This window comes from Neomonachus schauinslandi, chromosome 4 (genome assembly GCF_002201575.2).
Source record: "Neomonachus schauinslandi chromosome 4, ASM220157v2, whole genome shotgun sequence".
NCBI lineage: Eukaryota > Metazoa > Chordata > Mammalia > Carnivora > Phocidae > Neomonachus > Neomonachus schauinslandi.
The window spans coordinates 169,011,105-169,035,928 of NC_058406.1; the positions used below are offsets into that span (position 1 = coordinate 169,011,105).

The 24,824-nt window shown below is 45.3% G+C and overlaps 1 protein-coding gene across 1 annotated transcript in view; it reads right to left on the minus strand.

The window, feature by feature from the left end:
• SNTB1 (syntrophin beta 1) overlaps positions 1 to 18,671 on the minus strand; it is a 225,406-nt gene extending 206,735 nt beyond the window's left edge. Inside the window, exon 1 of the mRNA XM_021688766.1 lies at positions 17,896 to 18,671. Within this exon, the coding sequence (XP_021544441.1) occupies positions 17,896 to 18,457 (562 nt within the window). The 5' untranslated portion in view covers positions 18,458 to 18,671. The remainder of the gene's footprint in view (positions 1 to 17,895) is intronic.
• Positions 18,672 to 24,824: the final 6,153 nt, after the last annotated feature.

Below are 24,824 nucleotides of genomic sequence, written 5' to 3' on the forward strand. Positions count from 1 at the left end.
CGACTGAGCCACCCATGCCTCCCAGCAAGGCCACAATTTTGAAAGCCATGTAAATAAAGTGGCCAGCTCTAGCATATAGAAACATAGGATGCCCAGTTAAATGGGACCTACAGGTAAGCAACAAATTTTTTTTTTTTTAAAGATTTTATTTATTTATTTGAGACAGAGAGAATGAGAAAGAGAGAGCACATGAGAGGGGGGAGGGCCAGAGGCAGAAGCAGGCTCCCTGCCGAGCAGGGAGCCCGATGCGGGACTCGATCCCGGGACTCCAGGATCATGACCTGAGCCGAAGGCAGTCGCTTAACCAACTGAGCCACCCAGGCGCCCCTAGCAACAAATTTTTTTTAGCATATGTATGTCCCATGCAATATCTGGGACATATTTATACTTAGAAAAATGATTTGTATCCAATAACTGTGTTTTTTATCCAGGAACCCTGCATGTGAAGACTTTGGGAACTAGATTAATGATTTCAGGAGCATGGATATCAAGTTCTGACTCACACAAAAAATAGAGAAATTGCTCCCAATAACAGTACTATGGGCGAGGCTAACATGCATGAGAGCAAAATTTAGCAGCGCCATGTGGACTCACGGCAACCACCTCTCACAACCTTTGCCAATGCCTCGCCCTTTCAGTGCTGACTCACATACCTCGAGAAATCTATCTGAACACTTAGGAAAGACAGCTGGTCTCATTAGACATTTGACGAAGAGAGAAAAATTGCGCGAGATCTCAATTACTCTTTGCTCACTCCCTAAACTCCCTGCCAAATTTTACGAAATGTATTCCAAAGCCTCCCATGGGAGGTGCATTTTGTTTATTTATTTATTTTTTTTTTTCCTAGGGCTGCTATAACAAAGTGCCACCAGCTGGGTGGCTTACGGCATAGAAGCATTCTCTCCCAGTTCTGAAGTCAGAGTGTTGCCAGGACTGGTTCCTTCTGGGAGGGCGAGTCTGTTCTAGGCCTCCTCCGACTTCCAACGGTTTCCTGGCAATCTTTAGAGTTTCTTGGCTTATAGATGCATCACCCCAATCTCTGCCTTCATGTTCCTATGGTATTCTCTGTGTGTGGTGTCTGTGTCCAAACGTCCCCTCTTTACAAGGACAGAGGTCATACTGGACTGGGGGCTCCCCCTACTCCAGTGTGACCTCATCTTGACCAATCATATCTGCACTGACTGTATTTCCAGATGCCACATTCTGAGGTTCTAAGGGGTTTGCACTTCAGTGTAGGAATTTGGAGGGGATGCAGTCAACCTATAATAGGGGTAAATCTGTAGAAGTGTCAGAAAGACTGGAGAGGGAAGCCAAAAACCAAGCAGAACACATCTGTATATGAAAACTAACAGGCAGGGTGTGGGAAGTGGGAGGCTCCCAGGGCCTGGGTCCTGCCGCAAGAGTCTGTCCATTCCACACCGTCGGGAAGAGGCTGGTGAGCGGCAGAGGAAAGCAGCTCTGCACGGCAAGGATGCTGCCTTGACACAGCCTGGAAGTAGGCAGTGGTAGACCAGAACGACGTACTCTGGGTCCGGTTCAGGCCCTGGCTGGCTCTGCGAAATCATGCCCCACTGTCCCCCACTTGCAGGATCCCTCCCTCACTCTGTGTATAATAACATTTACTCTCTGTAACACACCTCTGGCAAAACTGTTATATGCGTTTCCTTCCGTACATTGTGTCTCTACAACTGTATCGGGGAACCTTCTGATTGTCCCCAAGTATATTTTGCATGCATGTTTTACATTAGATGCACACAGGAATCTTACAAATCAGTGTGTGAGATTCCTTCTTTAAAAAATTTCTTCTTGGGGCCCCTGGGTGGCTCAGTTGGTTAAGTGTCTGCCTTTGGCTCAGGTCATGATCTCAGGGTCCTGGGATCGAGCCCCGCATCGGGCTCCCTGCTCAGCGGATAGTCTGATTCTCCCTCTCCCTTTGCCTGCCGTTCCCCCTGCTTGTGCTCTCTCTCTCTCTCTCTAATAAATAAATAAAATCTTAAAAAAAAACGTTTCTTCTTTCGGATCATTCTTCCAGGCTTTACCGGCCTTTTCAAAGAATATACAACTTAAGTGAGTTCTTAGAGAAGTTATAAAATTATATTAACTATTTTTCCCTGATAGATACAGACTGATACACACACCATACCAGGAACACACCATCTCCTGTCACTTCATTATTATTGAGGCAAATTGGTGGAGAGTACATTTTCTGGCAAAATGAGAAATAATGATTCGGTGACATGAGTTATAACTCAAAATAAAATGTACCCATATAAAAATTTTTTAAGTTTTTAAAATATTTGAAAACTAGTAAATCTACTGCAAAATTCTATTTTCCAAGTTTTAAAGGGAAGGATCACCTGGCTTTGTTAACTTAGGCCCTCTTTCAACCAAGGATTGAGATAATACAGGCCTATAGCCTGAAGACGTTCCTGAGCAGTTGTGGACCCATGTACGTTATTTTACAGTCTCACCAAGCAAAGTTGTTTCTTTCTTGCTTTTGCCCAAATCCTGCCATGTTAGGGCCATGGCTAATGACCAACACAATTGCTAATGGGTCAATTTTCTTCAGTTCTCTAAAGTTGTTTGTTTTTTTTTTTTTTAAGATTTTATTTATTTGACAGAGAGAGACACAGCGAGAGAGGGAACACAAGTCAGGGAGTGGGAGAGGGAGAAGTAGGCTTCCAGCTGAGCAGGGAGCCCGATGTAGGATTTGATCCCAGGACCCTGGGATCATGACCTGAGCCGAAGGCAGACACTTAATGACTGAGCCACCCAGGCGCCCAGTTCTCTAAAGTTCTAAGATGGAAAAGACTTGATCCCTTCTCTTAGAATCACAGTCTAGTGGGGAAAGACAAATAGACAAACACAGTATAAAGATCGCCAACACACTTTGAACTCTTTGTGCTAGATACTGTACTGAGTTCTGTATTAACTCTTTGTATTCCCGTATCAGTCCTATAAAGAAAGTACTATTGTCATCCCCTGTGATCCATGAGAAAACTGAGTTCTAGGCAGGTAAGGCTATTGCCAAGGTCACACACCTAGTTTGTCCACTTTGCTCATGCCCAGTCCTTATCTAAAAATGTCAATAGGACTGAGGTTGAGAAACACAATACTCCCCTTTGGCTCTATCTAACTTGCACATAATCGACTTACAGGAACTGCAATCAACTAACTAGATCGGCAAGACTCTCTACTAACCACACATTTAAAGAAATTAAAAACCAGGCATAGGTAGCCAAAGTTGTGCTTTTGCAAAGCTTTCCAAGGGCGGTATACGCCATCTTGATCGTGCCCGAACTGGCCTTTATGAAAGATTTGGATCTGAGTGCAGTCCATCTTCCACTAGGATTTCCTCTGAACACTTTTAAATTAGGCACTGTGGTGCTGCTGGAGCCCGTTCAAACGTGTCTCCTCTGCAGTCCGGCTACACGCAGGAGGTTGTGACAGGGAATGCCTGCACTCCTCTGCCTGGGGGCATCTTTTTGGCAGGGGAGTACTCGTGACCTCATAGAGATGCCAAGCAGAAGTACCAGAGAGGTAATGCCCCTAGCAGTAGCCCTTAACCAAATGGTGAGTGGAGAGTTGGTAAGTTTTATCTGTTTGATCGCACCTCAGGGGATAATACGCTAAGTGCCAGAGTGACCAAGTGGCCCACGGTGAGGCCTTGATGGTCTTGATGGGCTCGTTCCCTTTACTATCTCCTGTCCCCACTCTACCACCTGTGCTTCCTGGGATTATATCCCAAATAAACTTCTTACCCTGACATCCTCATCTCAGTTGTTGCCTCTAGGGGAATACAAAAATGGAAAAAATCTCAAAATAGATGAAACTATTAGATATGCACAACACACTGAAAAGTGAAGCAGAGAGAAAGGAACTTGGAGACCTCCGAGTCAATACTGGTGAAAAAAAAAATCTTCAAAAAACTATTAATATGCTCAGAGAGATCAGCAAAGACGTCGCATCCACAAAACAACAAGAGGATGCTATTAAAAAGGTGAACAATGAGAATAAGAAAATGTTTTTGGAACTTAGTGGTATGACAGATGAAATGTAAAAAAAAAAAAATCAATACAAGAGCTGCAGATAAAAATCTAGTAATTCTCCATGAAAAAGAACAAAAATAAACAGAGAAGGACAATGGAGAAAAAGCAACAAGACAACAACAAAAATCAGCTTATTTTTCAGCTCAGTATCAATACGGAGGGTCTAACATCCAACCAAAAGAATTTCCATGCACAGAGAGCAAAGAAAAGGGAAAAGAGGAACTGTCAAAGAGATAAAACAAGAAAATGTTCCAGAACCGAAGTGTAAGAGTATTCAGACTACAGGTCCACGTCCCAGTCTACTCATTAAATGGCACCTTTAATGTCTCAGTCTTTGTTTTTATGACACCCCTAGGCCCAAAGAGATATCTTCCAATTCAGTGTTTTAAGTAGTTAAATCCAAACAATGTACATCTTCATGTCCTAAAAACTTAGCACCTGTTGGGTATTATACAACTCCCCAAACCTTGGAATCATACTGGATACTGCCACGCCTCATTTCCTATTCCACACTACTTTTTGTATTGTGTGGTACTTGTTTTTGTTTTGAAATCACAGCAACTGCAAAAAAACAGTTTTGCAAAGATTTGGACATCATGGAAGGAATGTAGCAATCTAATATTGAGTCTCCAGTTAATAGTTTGCCTAGTGTCCAACAGATGTTGCTGTTTTCCTCAAAATTTCAAAATATTCCATGGCCCCCTTTTGAGTTCACTGGGGCACCCTACGGCACCTTGGCACACAGTTTGGGAACCGTAGCTTTAGCCTATCTGTGCCCATCAAGGGCGTAGAAAACCGATGAACAAAAATCCCACACCAAGGCCAATCACTAGATACAACTCAGAATATCAGTGACAAAAAGAAGAATTATAAATTTCCAGAAATAAAAAGTAGGCCACACGTAAAAGAAAGAGAATGAGACATTTCATCACAGAAAGACTTCTGACAAAAACTCTGAAAACTGCTGAGGGAAAATGCTCATTCAGACTTATCACACCCAAAGTATCAGTCCAGTGAGAGAGCAGATTAAAGATATTTTCACCTATTTAACTCCCACACATTCTTTCTCAGGAAGCTACTGATGAATGTGCTCCAGCAAAACTAAGGAGTAAACCACAAATGAAGGTGACAGAGGATCCAAGAAAACAGACGGAGGAGAAAGCCCAGGACAGCCTGAGGAAGATCGCCATGCACCAGACCAAGAGAGAACCAGTCCACCGTGGCAGGGCAGGAATATCAACAGAATGGGTGTGTGATTTGACGTGTAAGAGCATTTGAAAAAGAAGTATTCCTAGAAATTTGATAACTCTAGTGCTGCTTTTGGGGGAAAAAAAATTTAGATAGGTATAAGAAAATGAAGCAAATGGAAAAAAAAGAGAAGCTGTTAGTAACTGCAAGAAACCTGATCATAGACTATCCCATGGTTGGAAAATGGAACAATGTTGAAATGATCACAATTTTATAAAAATAGACTGATTTAGTCAATAATGGCTGATACTGATAAATGAAGTAGCAGTGCATAGGCATATTATATTTGGAATATTAGAATATATATTTATATATGTATATTAGAATTAGAAATATATTCTAATATTCCAAATATTATATGCTTATACTGCTATTAGAATATGTATTTTAATAAAAATCACTAAATTAAGTTATTAATTAAAACATATATTCTACCTTAATTTTTGCCATTCTAACTGGTGTAAGGTGGTATCTCATTGTGGTTTTGATTTGTATTTCCCTGATGGCTAGTGATGTTGAACATTTTTTCATGTGTCTGTTAGCCATTTACATGTCTTCTTTTGAGAAGTGTCTGTTCATGTCTTCTGCCCATTTTTTGACTGGATTATTATGTTCAGTTAGCCAACATATAGTACATCATTAGTGTAGTGTTCAACGATTCATCAGTTGCATATAACACTCAGTGCTCGTCACAACACATGCCCTCCTTAATACCCATCACCCGGCTACCCCATCCTCCCACCCCCCTCCTTCTGTAACCCTCAGTTTGTTTCCTGGAGTCCAGAGTCTCTCATGGTTTGTCTCCCTCTCTGATTTCTTCCCATTCAGTTTTCCCTCCCTTCCCCTGTGGTCCTCCGTGCTATTCTTTATGTTCTACATATGAGTGAAACCATATGATAATTGACTTTCTCTGCTTGACTTATTTCACTTAGCAGAATCCCCTTCAGTTCCATCCATGTCAATGCAAATGGTGGGTATTCATCCTTTCGGATGGTTGAGTAATATTCCATTGTATATATGGACCACATCTTCTTAATCCATTCATCTGTTGAAGGGCATCTGGGCCCCTTCCACAGTTTGGCTATTGTGGACATTGCTGCTATGAACATTGGGGTGCATGTGCCCCTTCTTTTCACAACATCTGTATCTTTGGGGTAAATACCCAGTAGTGCAATTGCTGGGTTGTAGGGTAGCTCTATTTTTAACGTCTTGAGGAACCTCCATACTGTTTTCCAGAGCGGCTGCGCCAGCTTGCATTCCCACCAACAGCGTAAGAGGGTTCCCCTTTCTCCACATCCTCACCAACATTTGTCGTTTCCTGCCTTGTTCATTTTTGCCATTCTGACTGGCTAACTGAACATAATAAAAAAAAACAAAACATATATTCTAACATTCTGGGGGAAAACAGAGAAGGTACTGGGCAAGGGTGGGCATAGGAATGCTATAAGCACATAGACAAATTCTAAACATGAAGTAGAGAACAGAGGATAGTACGTGGATACTGCAAGCAAAAAAGAAAAATCATTAACCTTGATTTTTATTTCAGACGAAAAGCTTTCAGATGAAAGTATTTGAAATGCAGGGTCCCAAATAGCCAAGTAATTACCTATATTTTAAACTTCACTTTGCTTATGTAACCCTACTGTACAAGTCACCTGTTTTGTAAGGCATTCCTTTGCACACCAGGTATCCTTAGCAGCTTCAGATACTCCCTAAGTTCTGCTACAGCATTTACATAACTTATAAATTATTATTATTACAGAATATAGTTGTAATTTATATAAATGTGATTTACTACTCCACACCTGTCTCCCTCTGGAATGTTCAATTTCAGAAGAAGAGGAATTTCATCTCATCCCCCTGCAGATTCTTCCTTCAATCTACTGACAAGGTGCCACCTTACAAATATTACAAGAAAAATTATTTTAATAACTAGTTGTGTAACTACTATACACCATATGTCATCAATCTAAACTGTCCATTTTTTTTTCACGTTTTATCATTTCTGATTTGAGGAATGTGCCTCAACATCGCTGGAGGCCCAGATGGAAGCTGAGTTCTTGCAGACAGAATTTACAACCACTCCTATCATTCATCAGGGGCCCTCCCAACCTGAAACCACTTTACATCATCTGCCTACGTATTTTTTTTTAACTTACGCTGACACTGTACATTCAGACCTCAGTATTTATTAGAACAAACTTGCAATTCAAAATCTTAGTAGATATATTTTTTCTTCCTTCTACCAAAACCAAATCTGAGATGTGTGAATTCCCTTGTTGTTCCTTTCTGTGTGATGGATTTATTTTTCACTTATCCCTGTACTGAAGGGATAGCCCCTGACATCACAACTCTAAGCAGATACCCTATTAGACACCCCCCATCTTAAACATTAGCTTTTCTTTTTCAAGGGCACATAAACAATGATCTATCTTCCACTGGGTTGTCCCTCGGATTCCATGAAAGACAGTATTAAATAAAAGAATAAAAAACTAAAGTATAACGCTAGCTTAGTAACAGTTGTACAAATATTTCACATTTTTAACAAAAGAAACATTTGGGCTTCTTTTGGCTAATAAGACCTCCACGTTCCTCTAAGTCCTAGAAAATTTTTCAAAGAACTGTGAATTTTGCTGTGTAGATTAAATCTGTACTTGCCCACTTTCCCTTTACAAAACACTTTTCTGCATGTTCTGCAGATCAGCATTTTGAGACAAAGTTCGCATTTGCCCACCAAAAACCACAGCAGCCTACATTGTGACTTGGTTGATGGAAAACATCTGATGCTGCTAAAAATCATCAATGAAATATACCCCTGTGGGATCCTAATTCACCTCTACAAGGCAAACCAACTCTCCCAGGCCATCAGTTGCATCCTTCGGTTCCCAAACATGGCAAATCCCAAACTGTCCTTTGTGTTCCCCAAAAAGCCTTTCTATCACATATGCTTAGCCCCATCATTTCACTTCTGTGCTTGAACCCTCTATCTGCAAACAGTACTTAGCTAAGCATGTGACATGACATATTTTATATGTCACTGCCGTGAGAAAGAAATTACAAGGGAAAGAAACAAGGCGGGTTTGAAGAGCAAGCCCAGGAACAGAGTATGTGTCAACTGCAGTAACACTCAGCAACCAGTCATCACATTTGAGATGGAGCTTCCCACATTTATCAACAAGCTATGAACGATGCTTCAAATCACAGAAAGGGGAAGTAGTTTTAAAAAGCACTGAGCCACAGGATGGGTCATCATCTTAATTCCCATAATAATCACTATTGAGCATGAACTTTTCCATCTTGTCTATCCCACTTTGGGAGCGGGGCTCATCTGCATGGGTCTGTTAGGACATTTACTTCGTGGTGTGTGTTACATATTTTCTCTGAAGTCGCAATCTGCAGGCCGGAGCTAAAGGCAAGCTATTATTATAGATCAAAGCCAGTGAAGTGGGTAATGAGGTTCAGTATATAAAACACTTGGTATAAATGCAGGGAAAATTCTGGCTTTTCTTTAACATTAACTGCTTTGAAATGCATCATTTGAAATAGAATTCTTAGTAGGCCACTAGCTGCCAGAGAATAATTTCCCTTCACCCACCAGACCAGCGGCGGCTTCGGCTAGATGCCTTTCACAAATGTGGAGCTGTGTGCAGTGAGTTATTTTTAATACACACTCCATGGGGTGAGTGCTACAGCGCACCCCGGAACGTAAAAAGCATTTCCCTCCACGGCAGAAATAGGAAACTGAAGGACAGTCCTGATCCGCTTCATTCTGATCAGCTTCACGTAAGGAATATGGTCTGAATTTTCAGGCTGATACATAAGCTTTAAAAAAGAAACAATTAAAATATCTAAGCAGACAGTTTTCATCTCCCCAGGTAGAAAGTGTTCTTATTTATTCAGACTTGTAGGTCTCTGAGCCACAGGGGGGCAAAGGAAGGGTGGTTATAAATATAACATTAAAAGGATAATCACATTTTCCAATAACTTTTAAAATCACGTCTGGCTCCTCTTTTGTCTTTCAAGACTCGTCTATGTTAAGTAAGTGCTTCCCAGCTCTATAAAGTGACTTCTGTATTCTTCTTCACTACAGCCCCAGATAGAGTTTTCATCATTACCAGAGTCCAACAGCATTAGTGCTAGAGGATGGAAGTCATCAAGAAAGGTCACCAAGTCCCCAGACTGCTTTCCCTCTTCCCTTCCTGCCTTTCTTGCTGTCTTTCCTTGCCTTCTCCCTCCGTTACTCCCTCACTCACTCTCTCCTTCCCTTCTTCTTCCCTTCTGTCCTATTTTTTCCTTCCTAAGACATTTTAAAATCAGCCTAATAGGTGCCGGGTACTATGCTACATAGGCTGGGGTGAAAATCATGCCATTTGTACGACTAATCTCAAGAACTCTACAATCAGCCTCAAATGCCCCCACCTCCTTAATAACTGCAACTCCCTGCCTTATACCTCTTAGACCTCCTTTTGCCCACTGTGCCGTGTCCTGCCACAATGTCTCGTGCAGTGTGCACTAGCTAGAATTTGACGGGTGTCAGATAATCTGATGTCCAGCTCCCTCATGTATGAGGTAACCTCGGACCAGTCACCTCCTCTCTGGTACTTCCATGTCCTCCTCTACAAAGCAGGGGGGTCATTACACCAGTCCAATCATGCACGGAGGGGTGGCCTGGTGACAAAATCATAATGTGAGTGAAGCCACGTTGACAAACCTAAGCCTCGCTGTGCAAGGTGCTCCGAAGCACAACTCGGGGTCAGGGTCTGAACACCGGTGTTGCTGGCTGGGCACGTGAAGCCGGTCACTCACGAGAGCCGGGCCCATCTCACGCTCTTGAAATGTGAAACTCAGCGTGACAGTTCCCTGCTTATCACACTTCACCCTGAGAAGGAAGGCTAAGTCTGTAACAAGGCCTAGAAGCCTTGGTTCCTGCTCGAGCCTCTGGTCTTTTTTTTCACTCTTGCCCCTTAGCAAGGCCTGAAGGCCACATTCCTCCCACATCACCACACTGAGCTACAGCTGGTAGCCACGCTCTTCGTTGGGCTGCCTTGAGACCTTGGCCTTGCATAGCTCTGCCCAAGAATGGGCCGGATGCCCTTCCCTGAGGCTCCCACAGCATCCCATAACGCCCTTGATGTAGCACTTTCTACTCCATCCTGTGACTGCCGGCTTGGTGCTTATCTGCATCTGTCACTGTAACACTGTTTCTCAAGGCCAATGCCCTGGTGGTACATGACACATAGAGGACGCTCAGTAAGTTACCTGTTAGACAGTCAAATGAATGAATGAGGAACTCCTCTGCCACATGACAGGACAGGACTGTTTACTGTGGTTGAGGATATTCTTGAAGAGCTACCCGGGAACTCTGTACCATCACCATTTCAGCAAACCAGACATAATATGCAGGAAAATGCCCCTACTGCCACCCCCAAGATGCACACCTCCTAGTCTCCAGATCCTAACCATACGTTACCTTGTATGGCCAAGAGGAATAAGGGTTGCAAAGTGAATTAACGTTGCTTATCAGGGAAGTTATAATTTAAAAAATATTTTAAAAAGGGAAATTATCAGGGCGCCTGGGTGGCTCAGTCGTTAAGCGTCTGCCTTCGGCTCAGGTCATGATCCCAGAGTCCTGGGATCGAGCCCCACGTCGGGCTCCCTGCTCAGCGGGAAGCCTGCTTCTCCCTCTCCCACTCCCCCTGCTTGTGTTCCCTCTCTCACTGTGTCTCTGTCAAATAAATAAAAGATTAAAAAAAAAAAAAGGGAAATTATCTTGGATTATCTAGATATGACTGAGGTAATTACAAGTCCTTAAAAATAGAAGGAGGCAGAATGAAGGTTGGAGTGTTGTTTTTTTTTTTTTAAGATTTTATTTATATATTTGAGAGAGAGAGAGAAAGAACGAGCGGTGGGGAGGGGCAGAGAGAGAGAGAAGCAGACTCCCTGTTGGGCAGGAAGCCCCGATGTGGGGCTCGATCCCAGGACCTGGAGATCATGTCCTGAGCTGAAGGAAGATGCTTAACCGACTGAGCCACCCAGGCACCCCAGCTAGAGTGTTTTGATGTGAGAAAGATTCAAGTTGCCACCACAGGCTTAAAAATGTAAGGGAGCCATGAGCCAAAGCATTTGAGTGGTCTCTAGAAGCTTCTGGAAAAAGCAAGGGGACAGATTCTCTTTTAGGGCCTCCAGAAAGGAATGCAGCACTGTGGACACCTTGATGTTAGCTCAGTGAGATCTGCATCAGACTTCTGACTTTAAAAAACTGTAAGATAATAAATTTGTGTTTTAATTTACTAAGGTTTTGGGTAATTTATTAGAGCAGCAGTAGAAAACGAATATACTAGACAAGAAAGCAGAAGACCTGAATAGGACAAATCATGGGGCCTCTTAGACTTCACTCTCTTAATCAACAAACGGGGGATATGGGTCCCTAATCCGCTTCTCGCATAAGGCTGTTCACGAGGATCCAAAGCGATAAGGTCTGCGTTTGGATCTCAGCATCAGAACTTATTCACTGTGTTTCTTTGGCAAGTGACTTCAATGATCTGTGCCTCAGTCTTCTCATCTGTAAATAGTTTTGGGTTATTGTGAGAATCCAGTGATTTAGTCCATGTAAAGTGCTTACAACAGCATCAGGCGTGATGCAAGTATTATATAAATGTTAGTTTTTATCACATATGTAAAGAGTCTGCAAAAGGTTAGGCACCGCAGGGTCCTGCAGGGGACACCTTCCAAGACCCCCAGTGGCTGCCTGCTTGAAACCACAGACAGACCTGAACCCTATATATACTATGGTTTTTTTCCTATACACACATACCTATGATAAGGTTTAATTTATAAATTAGGCACTAATAATAAATTAGTTATCGCCAACAATAATAATAAAATAGAACAATTACAAAAATATACTGTCATAAAAGTTCTGTGAATGTGGCCTTTCCCTCTCTCCAAATATCTTATTGTCCTGTACTCGCCCTTCCCATAATGATGGCAGATGCTAACACGCCTATGTGATGAGATGAAGCGAGGAGGATGATGCAGGTGCTGTGACAGAGCGTTAGGCTACCGTGACCTTCTGATGGTTTGTCAGAGGAGGATCATCTGATTCCAGGCTGCGGGGAACCTTGGGAAACTGAAACCGTGGAACGCAAAACCCTGGATAAGGGGAACTACTGTGTAAAGTGGTAAAGCAGAATCAGCATTCTTTTTATCAAAGATCTGTTTATTTATTTGAGAGAGAGAGAGAAAGAGAGAGCATGAGCAGGAGGGGCAGAGGGAGAGCGAGAGAGAATCTGAAGCAGACTCTGCTGAGCGCAGAGACTGACACAGGGCTCAACATCATGACCCTGAGATCACAACCTGAGCTGAAACCAAGAGTTGGACGCTTAACCGACTGCGCCCCCCCCCAGGCGCCCCCAGAATCAGCGTTCTTATAGAATACGGGTTCATTAAGAGGGTGGAGGGTCAATACAGTCCTTCTCAGTAGCAGTTCGGATATTTATGGAGGCATTTAGAGGTCAAGGGGAGTGGCAGGGGCATACTCCTAGCATTTAGTGATAGGAGCCAGAGATGCTAGACATCTTGCAACATCTGAGGTAGCCCTTCACAGTGCAAGATTTTTCCAGATCCCAAAAGACACCACACACCCCCACCCATCTTCAGTTGTAGCTATTCATTGCTGGTGATTTTATGTACATGTACTAGCATCTACTTCCTTCATTATGATCTCTGGGGTAGTTGTACTATGTGCTTATCAATTGAAACTTTTTAAAAATAATTTATTCATTTTTTCATTTTATTAATATTCGTAATAATATAATAATAGGGCATTATGTTGATTCTTAAATTTAAACTACAGTTAGGTTATATTATTTATGAAATTTGTTTCATAAAAATAAAAGGGGGGTTAGAAAGATTTGTTATTAGAAGTGTGTTGGGGGGCACCTGGGTGCCTCGGTCAGTTAAGCGTCTGCCTTCGGGTCAGGTCATGATCCCAGGGTCCTGGGATGGAGCCCCACGTCTGAGCGGGGAGCCTGCTTCTCCCTCTCCCTCTGCCTGCCACTCCCCCTGCTTGTGCTCTCTCTCTCTCTCCCCTCTTCCTCACTGTCAAATAAATAAATAAAATCTTTAAAAAAAAAAAAAGTGTGTTGGGTCTGAATTTATAGGATGTGAAGTGAAATAAGGTTCAGAGATGGCTTAACCTAGCTCCTTAGCTTCCCAATGAAGAAAATCAAGGCCCAACAAGATAAAGCATCTTGTGAAAAGAGTAACTGCTAGTTAAAATATAAGCGCCCAAGTTTCAAGACTCTAAATTCCAGAGTTCTTGGATATTCTTTAAGAATCTGTACATCCTCGGGGTGCCTGGGTGGCTCAGTTCGTTAAGCGTTTGAAACCTGCTCAGGTCATGATCCGAATCCTGGGATAAAGCCCCACGTTCGGGCTCCCTGTTCAGCGATGAGCCTGCTTCTCCCTCTCCCCCCGCAACTTGTGCTCTCTCTCTCAAAAAATAAAATCTTTTAAAAAAAGATTCTGTACATCCTAAATAAAGTAAGATTCTCTAAAATACAAATTCTTGTCCAATTCTGAGATTTCATACCAACAAATCCATTGCCTCTGCCTCATACCCCATCTCCCTACCCTGCCATCCCTACTTCTACCACTAAAGGAAGTGACTGTGCAAGTGACATTTTAGATGATCTCAGCAGCCAAGCATTCCTGGGAGCAGTGCTGGGGGAGGAGCTTTCATGGACAGGGTTCACGTCAACAACAGTCTCTGACCTTCTCCTTTGAATTTCCACTTCTTCTGGTCCAGCTCCCTAGGATACCTTTTGGACCCAGATAAGATTCTGTTCATCACCCACCCCCACCTTCCATACCCCAAGATGAGTCTTCCAGAACATTCTGCACTCTCCAACCTGGACAAAGTTATGGAGAAACTAACTTTATTGTAGTTTCAGTTATAAAAAGGTTGACAGATTCCAAATTACTATTTTGCTATCCATCTAAGGGCAAAAAAACCTCATCCTTCCCCTGACCCAGAACCACCAGGGATATTTATGCAGCTGTGCCCAGCTCCACTCCACAGGGGGCCACTCACTCTGTACTCTGTGTATGCGGTGTCCCCTGCAGTTCTATGGTTCAGTATCTCCATGGCTGAATGCAGGGTCCCTGCTCCTACTCCCCCAAACGGAAAATGAGTTCATAACGTGATGTCTGATCTTAACTTGGATGACTATCCGGTTAAACACTGACTTTACTGGCACAGTGTATTCACGCTTTATTTTCAGCTTGAATTACAGTGTAATCTCCTTGCTGGCCAGGTGTTCAATGACAGAGACCCTGCCTCATTGTGAAGTTGGGTCACTGTGGCGGGAGCTTCCTTTGATATAGCCAGACACTGGGTGGATGAAGGTTTTTAGACTCAATCCTCTTTCCTGTCCCTCCCTTTTGAGTAGCCCACACAATTGCTTTTCCTGCTCAAGGCTGTCCCGTGCACTTCAGCATTTTTGAGAAGTGGGGAAGAACATCTTGAGCCCAAGAACTGAAGAAGCTTCAACTGGCTTAAGTACACAGATGAAGGAGAAGCTTGGAGTATCAATTTCACCCAGAAGTTACAAGGCTGAGCTTTGAAGTCAGACAGACCTGGAAGCCTCCTCCCCGCTACTTTAAGCAAATAACCAACAGTACTAGCCTCACAGAGTTACTAAAAGTGTAAGGAACGAATGCAAGTAAAGCCTGGCACATACAAGTGTCAAGAAAGGTTAGCTGTCGTCATGATTCCCTTCCCACAGAGGAATGGTCTCCTAACATTACAGTTACATAATAATAATAATAATAATAATAATAATAAGTAGACTAAAAATAAGAACTATAAACTTGAGTACAGTATGAGGAATGGACTACCCCTCGGGAGGGGCAATTTCAGCTTCATTTCATGGAATTATAACGAATCATAGCAGCCACTTGATACATGTTTTTTTTTCTTTTACTCTCAGATTCTCTTCCATACAGCAGCCCTGTAGAGTAAGAATGTCCAGCCGATTTCCTTATTCCCATTTTTCAGAAGACAGGGAGGCTCAAAGAGGTTAAGATTAAGTCTGTGACTGACTTGATAACTAGAACTCGGGCTTTGAAACTTGCCTTTCAGCTTTTCACTTCAGGGTGTTGCACTAGCAGTGGCATTGATTCTCCACTAGGGGGCGCATGTCATGCGATGGGGGTGTGTATTGGCTGTAGTTGAGGGACTCGGCTGGCTCAAAAAACAAACCACCCCCAAAACAAAAAAAGCAATCTAAGTAAAAAAAACTGTGTATTTTCCATATAAACATATCTTTAAAACATCTCCCTAAGCCTCTCGTCCCAGCTGATTACATCTACAAAGCCATTCCTGAGTAGAAATTCAGCAATCAAGATTGCCTTTCACAATATGGGCAAGTAGGTATGAGATTTTAAAAGGCCCTTCCGGTGGTTCTGATATGCTCCTTCAGTTGGGAATCCATGTAACAGTCCAAGCTACAAAAGAGGGGATGTGTGATATTTGCTTTGATGGTATATGATCTCTCCTACTGCACTCAGAACCAACACTTCAACTCATATGAGAGACATTGTTTTGAGGGGGGGCCTCTACTTGCTTCTCTTGATTGCAGTGGATCTCTTGAAAACTCAGGCTGGGAATAAAACTGCTGCCCCAAGCCCAGGTGGTTCACGTCTAGGAGGCCCACAGGCCTTCCCCCAGAGGTCCTGCCTGCAACACAGGATGATGTGTTGCAAGAATGTCATGTTAGAGGTTTTTTACAAAACTCACTCTTCAGTTGCTGCATCCATAAAAGCCACATAACTGTTCTCTTTCTTTTTCTTTAAGTTTATTTTCAACTGCAGGGAGTCACCTTTCCTTCCTCTTTTTGGGTGAGAGATATCTCTTTGCTAAGTCATTATTCATTACATTGAAACCAAGGAGAAGAAAAGACATAATGAAGGGCAGGGCCTTGAAATAGAAATGACCTGCCTTTTGTCCCCCCTGATAGTTTATAGTAAACATTGCAGGCTGAGCAGGTGCCCAGTGGTTTGTAGTCCAAACTACACTTGCCCCAGATCCCACCTGCCCCTTGTCACCAAACCAACACACACTTGAGTCAAGAAAACTTTTTTCTGTTTACTTATGTTAATCATCAAGCCAAAGCAAATAGCCTTCCACTTTCTGGATCCAGGGTAGCAATTACATATGAAGACATCACAAATCCTCTAGATAAATAAAGGTGTGTGGTGTGGGGAGCCCTCCGTATTCTAGGCAGGAGGCGGACCATCATGTACCAGAGCAGTTGCATCAGCTGTCACATGTAACAAAGCTGGTTTCCCAACTCTGAACTTTCTCAGTTTCACACACCAGCACCACATCTGGTGAGCAGGAAATTGACTTAAGTCCTTAATTTAGGATTTAAATCAACCACCAGTTTACACGATCTGGGTTGAAACACTCTGTTTCTGTGGCTATGGGTTCATTGATTTATTCACTCAGGATGCATATCACTGAGCACCTAAACTCAAGGGAAATGACCCATAACTAAATAAATAAAAGACCCCTCTACAGTGAGGGGGAAGCTGAGTAAATAGACAAAAATAATTACATGATATTTGTGCTGAGGTATGTACAAAGGTATGGGGCAGGGAGGCAGTAACCAAGTAAGAAATACAGACATAGTGGGAAAGGAGAGTGATTAGCCACTTAATACCCTACTGCCTTTCTGTACATAATCGGAAAAGGGTACAAGAACGCAGCTACCTATTCTATTCACTTGAAAAATTAGGGGATTGGGCACACAGGATCTCAAGAAAGTCCTTTCTAAGAAGCCTCACACTCAGGGGAAACTTAACAAATGCAAAACTGTTTCCACCCCACTCGGGAAAAATCCCGGGAAAAGGCAGGCAGAAAAAATGCCTCAGCAACCCTCCACCCAGAGCAGCCTGGAATCCAGACTGACCGGCCAAACACCTGGCACCAGAAGGGAACTTGTGCATAAAGCTGCAACATACTTCCCAGCTCTTGGCACAACTCCCCAGCATAATCCCGGGTTCCAATCTGAGAGGAGGGAAGTCCAGAAGGATGACTGGGTTTTAGCGTTCAAACACTGCCACTCCTCTCTGTCTTCTTTAGGACTGAACCCTTGTAAATGGATTGCCCAGGCTTCTTGGAGAACATGGTGCGAAAGCAGAAAACTATGAGAGTTGCGTTTATTCAGTGAGCTCTCACCGTAGCGTGGACGGCTGCCCTTCATTTCCAGTCCCACTTCCCGGCCCCTACGCTACCCTCGGATTATCCGCGGGGAAAAATGAGACACCGTGCCCTAAGCATCCGACCCTGCGCCTGCCACGTAGCTCAAGAAACCCTGCTCGCCGAGCCTCTGCACACACCCCTGCTGGGTCCAAGCCTGCAGCGACTCTAGGGTAGCGACAACTTGCCCCCAGGTGGGTTAAAGTTGTCCAGACTCCCCGCCACCACCACCCACGCCGGGCCCCTGGGCTGTGCCGGCACGTGGGGGAGTGTGCGGGTGTGGTGGGAGGGTGAGGGGGTGTGTGCGCGGCCCGCGCGGCGTTAACCCCTTACCTTCCAGCAGCACCTCCTTGCCGGCGCGCTTCAGCGCCTGCACCGCCTCGTCGTGGGTGGCGTCCCGCAGGTCGGCCCCGTTCACCGACAGGATGGCGTCGCCCACGTACAGGGCTTGAGTCTGATCCGCCGCCAGCCCCTTGAAGATCTTGCTGATGAGGATGGGCATCTTGTTCTCCTTGCCCCCCTTGATGCTGATGCCCAGCCCGCCCAGTTCCTGCTTCAGCACCTTCACGCCGCGCTTCTGGTTGGAGATGGATTCGGGCACCTGCTCCGGCAGGTCGGTGAAGGCGGTACGGACCCCGGCGGGCGAGTCCGGGGGCTGCGCGCCGCCGGCGCCCCTGCAGAACGAGCCATTGGTGGCGGTCCCGATGCCGTTGTACGCCGCGGCGCCCTCCTCGCAGCTCAGAACCAGGGCGTCCTCGCTCAAGTTCACCAGAACTTTGTGCCAGCGATCCCGCACCAAAACTTCCAGCAGCCCGCTCCGCGGCGCCCGGCCGCCTCCCCCGCTCGGCCCCGCCGCCGCCGCTGCCGCCGCTGCCGCCGCCGCCGCTACCGCCATCTTTCCGGCATTCTTAAAATGCCATGTGATTGCCAAAGGGGGGAAAAGTGGGGAAGGGCTGCGGGGGAGGCCGCGGGCCCGGGGAGCGAGGAGCGCGCGCCCCGCAGGGAGGAAGCCGGGCGCCGGACGCCGCTCGGGGAGTTCGCACACGCGCTAAGCGCGAGTTGGCAGCCGCAGCCCAGCCCGTTCCCCCTCGCCTGATCCTGGGCGGGGTGGAGCGACCTAAAAGAAGGAGAGACAGACACAGGGGAGGGGAAACAAGCCAGCTGCCAGTTGCAAAAGCCCAAACCGAGGGGAGCCGCGGAGCAGCTCTGCGCCGGGAGGGTCGGGAGGAGGAGGCACGCCCGCGGGGAGGGGCGGGACCCGCCGCCCGGCGGCCGCTCACCTGTTCCAGCCGCCGCAGCCCCGGCGCTCTCGCTCTCTGGCCGCGCGCCGGCTCAGACCCCCGCCGCCTCGCTCCCGGGAGCCCACGGCGCCGCAGGGCCAGCTTCCTCGCGCCAGCTCTCCTCCCAGCCCGGCCCTCTCCTCCGACCCTCCCCTCCCCGCGGGTGCCCACACCGCTCCTTTGCTGGGACCGCTCGTCCTACCTACGTCCCCAAACCCGACGCTCCTGACCCTTTCCCTTTCACCCCCCCCCCGGATTGTCCCTCACTCCTAACCCCCAACTGTATCTGTATCCAGGTCTCCTCACGCTGGCTTCCTCAAACCGAAGCTTGGCTTCTCCTGCTGAGTTCTTACCTGTCTCTCCTTCGCGCGAGGATTCTCAGGTAGACGGAGGCCCCGGGTTCCCTGAGAGTCAAGAGGGAAGGCTGCCCCGGGAACCCAGCAAGAAACGGCAGCATAACCGGAGTGCCCGAAACTTCCTCTCTTTAAATGCAGGACATTTTTCTGCCGGATCTCTGGAAAGCTGTCTGTGCTGGTGGGGGTTTTCATCAGGTCACTGTCTGCCCCAGACCCCAGGAACTGATGTCTTCCCAGCTTTCACACCGAATATACTCTATGCTTCTGACCTTTTTTCCCCCAATGCCATACCAAATGTTTCCTGGGACTTTCTTTCTTCCCAAGATCCACTATAGGAAGTCCACCATTTGAGAACTCAGTGTCAAAGGATTGAATGTATCTGAAAAGTTCCTTTACTAGTTACTTACTTGGAGCTCAGGCTGCATTTTTCCAGGGGAACAATATGATAATTATTGGTTACCTTACTAGGCCAATCCGGAAATGCCAACATAACCCATGTCACAGCTGAACCTCCCAGAGTCCTCCTAGTCCTTGAACCTCTCAGGTTCACCCCGCACCCTAATCAGGTGTCATGGGCCTCCCTAAGAGTTTTAAGTCTCTCATGTAACCCCCTGCCCCTTTACACCTCTCTCGCCTCTGTCCAAAATCAAAGCAAAACAAAACTCACAAATCTGCTCATTCCTTAAGGTAAACCCAACCCAGCAAGGTGTCCAGAGGAAAGAAATCTTATCAAACACATTCCCACTGATGTGTATCACCATTGACATTACTGAACGTTCTCTAACCCTTCCAGAATGACCCACACTTCTAATTGACAATGCTTTAAAACTCAGATGAACCCCTAAAGGGTAGCTGGAGTTCCAGGCAGGGTCCCTGGATGACATGAAAACATTTGGACTTCTTTTGAGAAGTCACCGGAGGCAGGTGAGTGGAGACCCTTGGATTAAAGCTTTCTTTTGCAGCTCCCTCCTTTCCTACATTTTTAATCCACCAGTTTTCTGGAGGTCTGTGTTCTTTCCTGTAAAGTACCCACGGCTGCAGGGACAGCAACCACAGGGTCAGATAGGGAGCCCATAGGGGTGTACCCCTGTGGATTGGGAAATCCAGTTGGAAATGCCCTCCGTTTTAGAGGCTGAGGATTCACTCCTCTCACTCTTTAGGGAAATCAGAGCCTGAGTGTCTATGCAATAACCCAAAACACTAAGGAGGAGCTAGGCACCAGAACCCCAGAGTGATGATTTGGAAATCAAAACTGATATCCTCCTGCCAGAACTGATATCCTCCATTTCCATCATGTCTGCGTCCTACCTCAATGGTCAAGCAACGTGGGAGGTCCAGACACAACTCCAAGTAACTTACTGATTTGCCATAAGGTATCGCGCAGGCTCTGGAATGGTAATTTCTCAGAATTTCTGTGATCAACACATTTTTTTCCTGTGTAAGCAAACCTATGTGGAAAGAAGTAGGTAGCTTGTTGAAAGTGGCATCAGAAGGAGGGGAGACAAATACTGAATATCATTAGGCCTGAGGCATGCTTGTTAGCTGGAGGTGGCTTTGTCGTGGAATTATATGAACAGCCTCTATTCTGCGTGCTTTACACATATTAATTTAATCCTCCCAGTGATTCTTAGGGATCCTTACCACTATCATCATTCCCATTTCATAGGTGAATAAGTAGAGATACAGGTTTAATAACTGGCCTGGGTTCTGTAGCTAGTCGATGGCAATCAGGATCTGAAGCCAGATATGAAGAGTCTGGACTCTGAACCACTATCCTACACTCTCCTAAAGACTTGGAGCCTATTAGCTACAGGGTGCATCCTGCTGTGAGGCCACCCTTTCCAAAGGAAGGGAGCACCTAGCCGCCCTGAGTGTAGAGGGGTAGGGCCCACCCCTTTCTCTGGCCTCTCCCTCTATCCAGGGTTAGAGAACACTCTGCCCTCCCCTCATTGACAGGTTTTTTTTTTGGGGGGGGGGGTAGACATGTTAATATACTGAAACTGGTGACTGTTGTGGTCTTCCAGGCCTAAAAGTCTTATCTCATTCCTCAGATAGCTCTGCATCTCTGGCCTCTGATTGGCAACGCGGATTCTCAAGGGTAAACCTTCTTTACCTCATTTCTTAGTTCTTCGCAAGACTTGAGACTAGTGTCCTGTAGCTCCTTAGTACTTGCAGTTAGACAGATTATCCCCTCCTACATCTCCTTTATTTTTTAAAAGAATGATCACTGGAAAATACTGAAAAGACTTCCAGCTTCCTCATTTTATTGTTTTAAAGATTTTATTTATTTATTTGAGAGACTGCGAGAACGAGAGGGGGAGGAGCAGAGGGAGAAGCAGACTCCCTGTGGAGCAGGGAGCCCTACGCAGGGCTCAACTCGGGGCTCGATCCCAGGGCCCTAGGATCATGACCTGAGCCGAAGGCCGACGCTTAACCGACTGAGCCACCCAGGCGCCCCTTCCTCATTTTATAAGTGCGCCATTTAAAGCTCAGAGTGGAGCAACGATGGACCCAAGGCCACAGAGTTGTGGCAAAGCTGCAACTGGGTTCTCGTGACTACCAGTCCAACTCCGTATTCCCGAAATTATACCTGAAGCTCCCCGACCCCCTTTTTCTTAAACCAGGTTTCTCTTGCTTAGCTCTGTCTCCTGTTCAGTTTCCGCCTTCTGGCCTAAGCTTTTGATTTTCATTTCCCACCCAGCCAGAACTGGGATCCTCCTCTGTGGGTCCCTTCCTGCGGGACTTGCCTTTTCCTCCAGAGGTTTGTGTGAACGTAGCCTTGCAAGAGCAGGTCACAGAATCCTCAGCTCCACGACACCAAGGGTACATGCACAAGGAGCAGCGTGTGTTCATTCAGTCATCCCACAGAGTTTGGTTGCTACTACATCCTAGGCAGTGTTCTAGGTGTTATGATCTGGAGCAGAGAAACCGGCAAAGGCGAGCCCTATGGAGCTTATGTTGTAGTGGGTGGTAGAGTGGACATAGAGAAAGACTACAAACACGTAAGATATTTTCTTGCAGAAGTAAATACTAGAGGGAAACTAGAGCAATGTGATAGAGTCAAGAGTAACCAGGGCAAGCGACTACAGGGAGACCAGGAGTGGCGCTGTTAAGGAAAGCCTTTGGGAGGGGGTGACTTGGGAGTGAGCCGTGGATGGTAAGAAGAGGGGAGTCTTGCAAAGATCTAGGGAAAAAGGTCCTAGGAAGAAGGACGTGCCGGTACAATGCACCTGAGACAGAACCCAGCTTGTCTGGTTCATGGAACCAGAAGGAGGTCAGCGTGGCTGGGGCAGCCTGTGGGAGGAAGAGAGAGTTAGGGGCAAGATCAGAGAGGGAGGCTGGACCAGATCACAAGGTAGGGCCTTGGAGGATTGCAACATAGACCTTCCTCCTTGTCTTCTTTGAGCTTCAACAGCCAAACATTTTGGATTGTCAGTGTCAGTCTTGATTCAAATGTTACTTACTATTAGCTCCTGAGTAAACTTCTATTGGGTTGAACACATGATCCAAAATTTGGGTTTGGAAAATATCATCACTGTATTTTTGGCACTGTTTCCTAAAGAGTAGGTAGAGCATCTTTAGGGAGATTTGTCCAATCTGCAGGATGGACAGCGGATACAAGGTGAATAGTGAAGAAGAGGAGACAAAGAGTTTCTTGATATCTGGGGGAGGGGGGATTAGAGAGCAGAACAAGAGTGAGAGAGAAAGAGAAAGAATGAAAAAGAGAGAGAGAGAGGGTGAGTTTGCAGGAGGGGTACTTGAAATGCAAAACTCCTGAGGTGAGGCCTAGTGATGTCAATACTATTGGCGAAAGGCTTGTGGAGTACAAGGAAGCAGCAGGAGGCCCACCCTAGGATGCAAAGATCATTCAGACAAGAGGACAGACATGAACACAGAGTACACGGGGAGAAGGAGCCAGCTGCAGTGCTGAGTGTGAAATCAGTGGAAACAGCTAAATCAAAATGCTGGCTTAGAGATTCTCACTTCAGAGGTGAAGCACCGAGACTGGGGGATGGCACTGAATAGAAAGAAGGCTAAGCAGGTTCTTAATTCTCTGGTATGCCCCAGTTGGCTAACAGGTCCTTCATCAATTTGAAGAGGGTTGGCAACACCCTCTATTGCATGTGCCTGGCTTTTCTGGGAGGGTCCTTGGTAAACCAGAGAGACCACCCCCCAGGCTATCAGCCTGGCTGGGCAGTCAGGTGAGAGTTCTGTGATTGCTCACACTGTGGTCAGAATGCTGCACGCGGCACGTTTTTAGGAGCAGGGCTAGCCCAGGGCAGAACTGAACGTACTTAGATGTTTATCTTCCAGGTTCTCCTCCTGAGTTCCACCCCCTTTACTTCCCTTCCATAACAACCTGCAGGGGAAACAAACCTTACACTAGTCTTTCAATACCTGTGATGTAAATTTAAGGCACTTTTCCTAAGGGATTATACAGTTGATCCTTTTTAAAACTGTGAGTGGTAGGTTAGATCTTATATTAAAGATACATTGAACAAAATTGCTCTTTGAAATCCCAGTAGGTAAGAGAACCCTCCACATCCTAGGAACTTTAGCAAGTTGGCTTAGGTAGGCATAAATCATGTCCTGGTCCGAGGGTCAAGAGGAATAAGAAATCAAAATTTCTTCCATACACATCTTTCAAATAACAGGAAATGAAATAGACATGAAAGTTCAGATAACTATTCCAGGATCTTGCTAAGCTGCTCCTTAGACTCCTAAAGAAGTTGATTATTAAATTACGTTCAGAACCTTTGGAGTCAGAAAAGTGAGGGAAACTCAATTTTTCCATGATGTCTCCACTCCCTTTATGGAGTCATCCCCCTGTATCCCCCTTGACCCCATGAGAAACTTCCTCTCATACTCTACCTCACAACCTGATAGCCCATTTTTGTTCAACACCCAATTTATTCCCTCCTACTATAGCTGTGTTCCCCTAGATAATATCCCTGTTAACTCATTGCTCTGAACTCTTAGTCTATCAGCATGGCTATGCACAGATCCTCTTTTATCCTAGACTGATTTCTCACCCATTCCTTCTATTCTAACTGAAACTGTAATTGAAACTTGGGCTAGTTCCCAAATACCATATCTCCCACCTACTGCCTTCTCTGTCAAGAGCCTCACCTTCATTGACAGCCCTGGAAGGCTCTCAGACATTACACCAATATTTGTGATGCCTAGTAATACCTCCAGATCATGGAATGTTTATGGTTTTCTGTTTTTCATCATTTAATAAACTCTAGCACTTTCTTTAAATTATGTTGTCTTTCCCCCCAAAACCCTAGCAATCTAGACATTTTCAGATAATTTAAGCTCCTGGTTCATTTTTCCTTTTTAAATTCATTCCTCCACTATCATCAGTCAGACATGAGTATTTTTAGGGAAACTTCAATGTATTCTGCCCCAAATAGGGTTTGTGATTTGGAACTAGTTCCTTCACTTCTAGACCTTAGTTGAGCTTGGAATTTTTATTCTAATTTGATAGAAAGGTAGGAAATAACAAGGATGAATGATCCAATTAGTAACTAAATATCGGATGACTTTTAGGGTTTGGAATCTAAAGCTTAGATGTTAAGCTAAGGGAATACTCCCTAGTGCTCATGAAGGACAAACTGAGCTC